The sequence below is a fragment of the Suricata suricatta genome, chromosome 16 (assembly GCF_006229205.1).
Source record: "Suricata suricatta isolate VVHF042 chromosome 16, meerkat_22Aug2017_6uvM2_HiC, whole genome shotgun sequence".
Lineage (NCBI taxonomy): Eukaryota > Metazoa > Chordata > Mammalia > Carnivora > Herpestidae > Suricata > Suricata suricatta.
Window position 1 is genome coordinate 49,872,482 of NC_043715.1, and position 426 is coordinate 49,872,907.

The 426-nt window shown below is 63.4% G+C and overlaps 1 protein-coding gene across 1 annotated transcript in view; it reads left to right on the plus strand.

Moving 5' to 3' along the window:
• Positions 1-211, plus strand: part of SAE1 (SUMO1 activating enzyme subunit 1) — a 34,678-nt gene extending 34,467 nt beyond the window's left edge. Inside the window, exon 7 of the mRNA XM_029924329.1 lies at positions 30-211. Coding sequence (XP_029780189.1) covers positions 30-211 — 182 coding nt within the window. The remainder of the gene's footprint in view (positions 1-29) is intronic.
• The last annotated feature ends 215 nt before the right edge of the window (positions 212-426 follow it).

A 426-nucleotide genomic window follows, 5' to 3' on the forward strand; every position in this document is an offset into this window, starting at 1 on the left:
GGGACCCTCACCACACTTCTGTGAAGCAGCTGCCGGTCCGCAAGTGCAGCTGTTGAAGAAGGCGCAGGCCGAGGAAGGCCCGGGCCTGCGGCCATCCCTGCCCTTGGGAGCCTGGCACGGAGATGGGTGGTTGAAACCAGTCAGCGGGAAGCTGTGCGGAATCCCGGCGCTGCTGGCCTTCGCCTCGGGAGTTACGAAGGGCGGCGGCTAGAGCGTCGGGAGAGCAGCGGCGCTTGTGGTGCCGGGACCGCTCCGGCAGGCGGCCAGGCAGCCGCGCACCGTGGGTCAGGACAGATCTGGGTTCTCAGTCCCAGTTCTGTCATTGGTTTTGGTGGCTGATGGTGAGCCACAGAATTAAATTCCCTGAGGCTCACTCAAGTTTGCCTCTGACCTTGGGGGTGTTAATAGCACTTGCCTCGTGGGGTT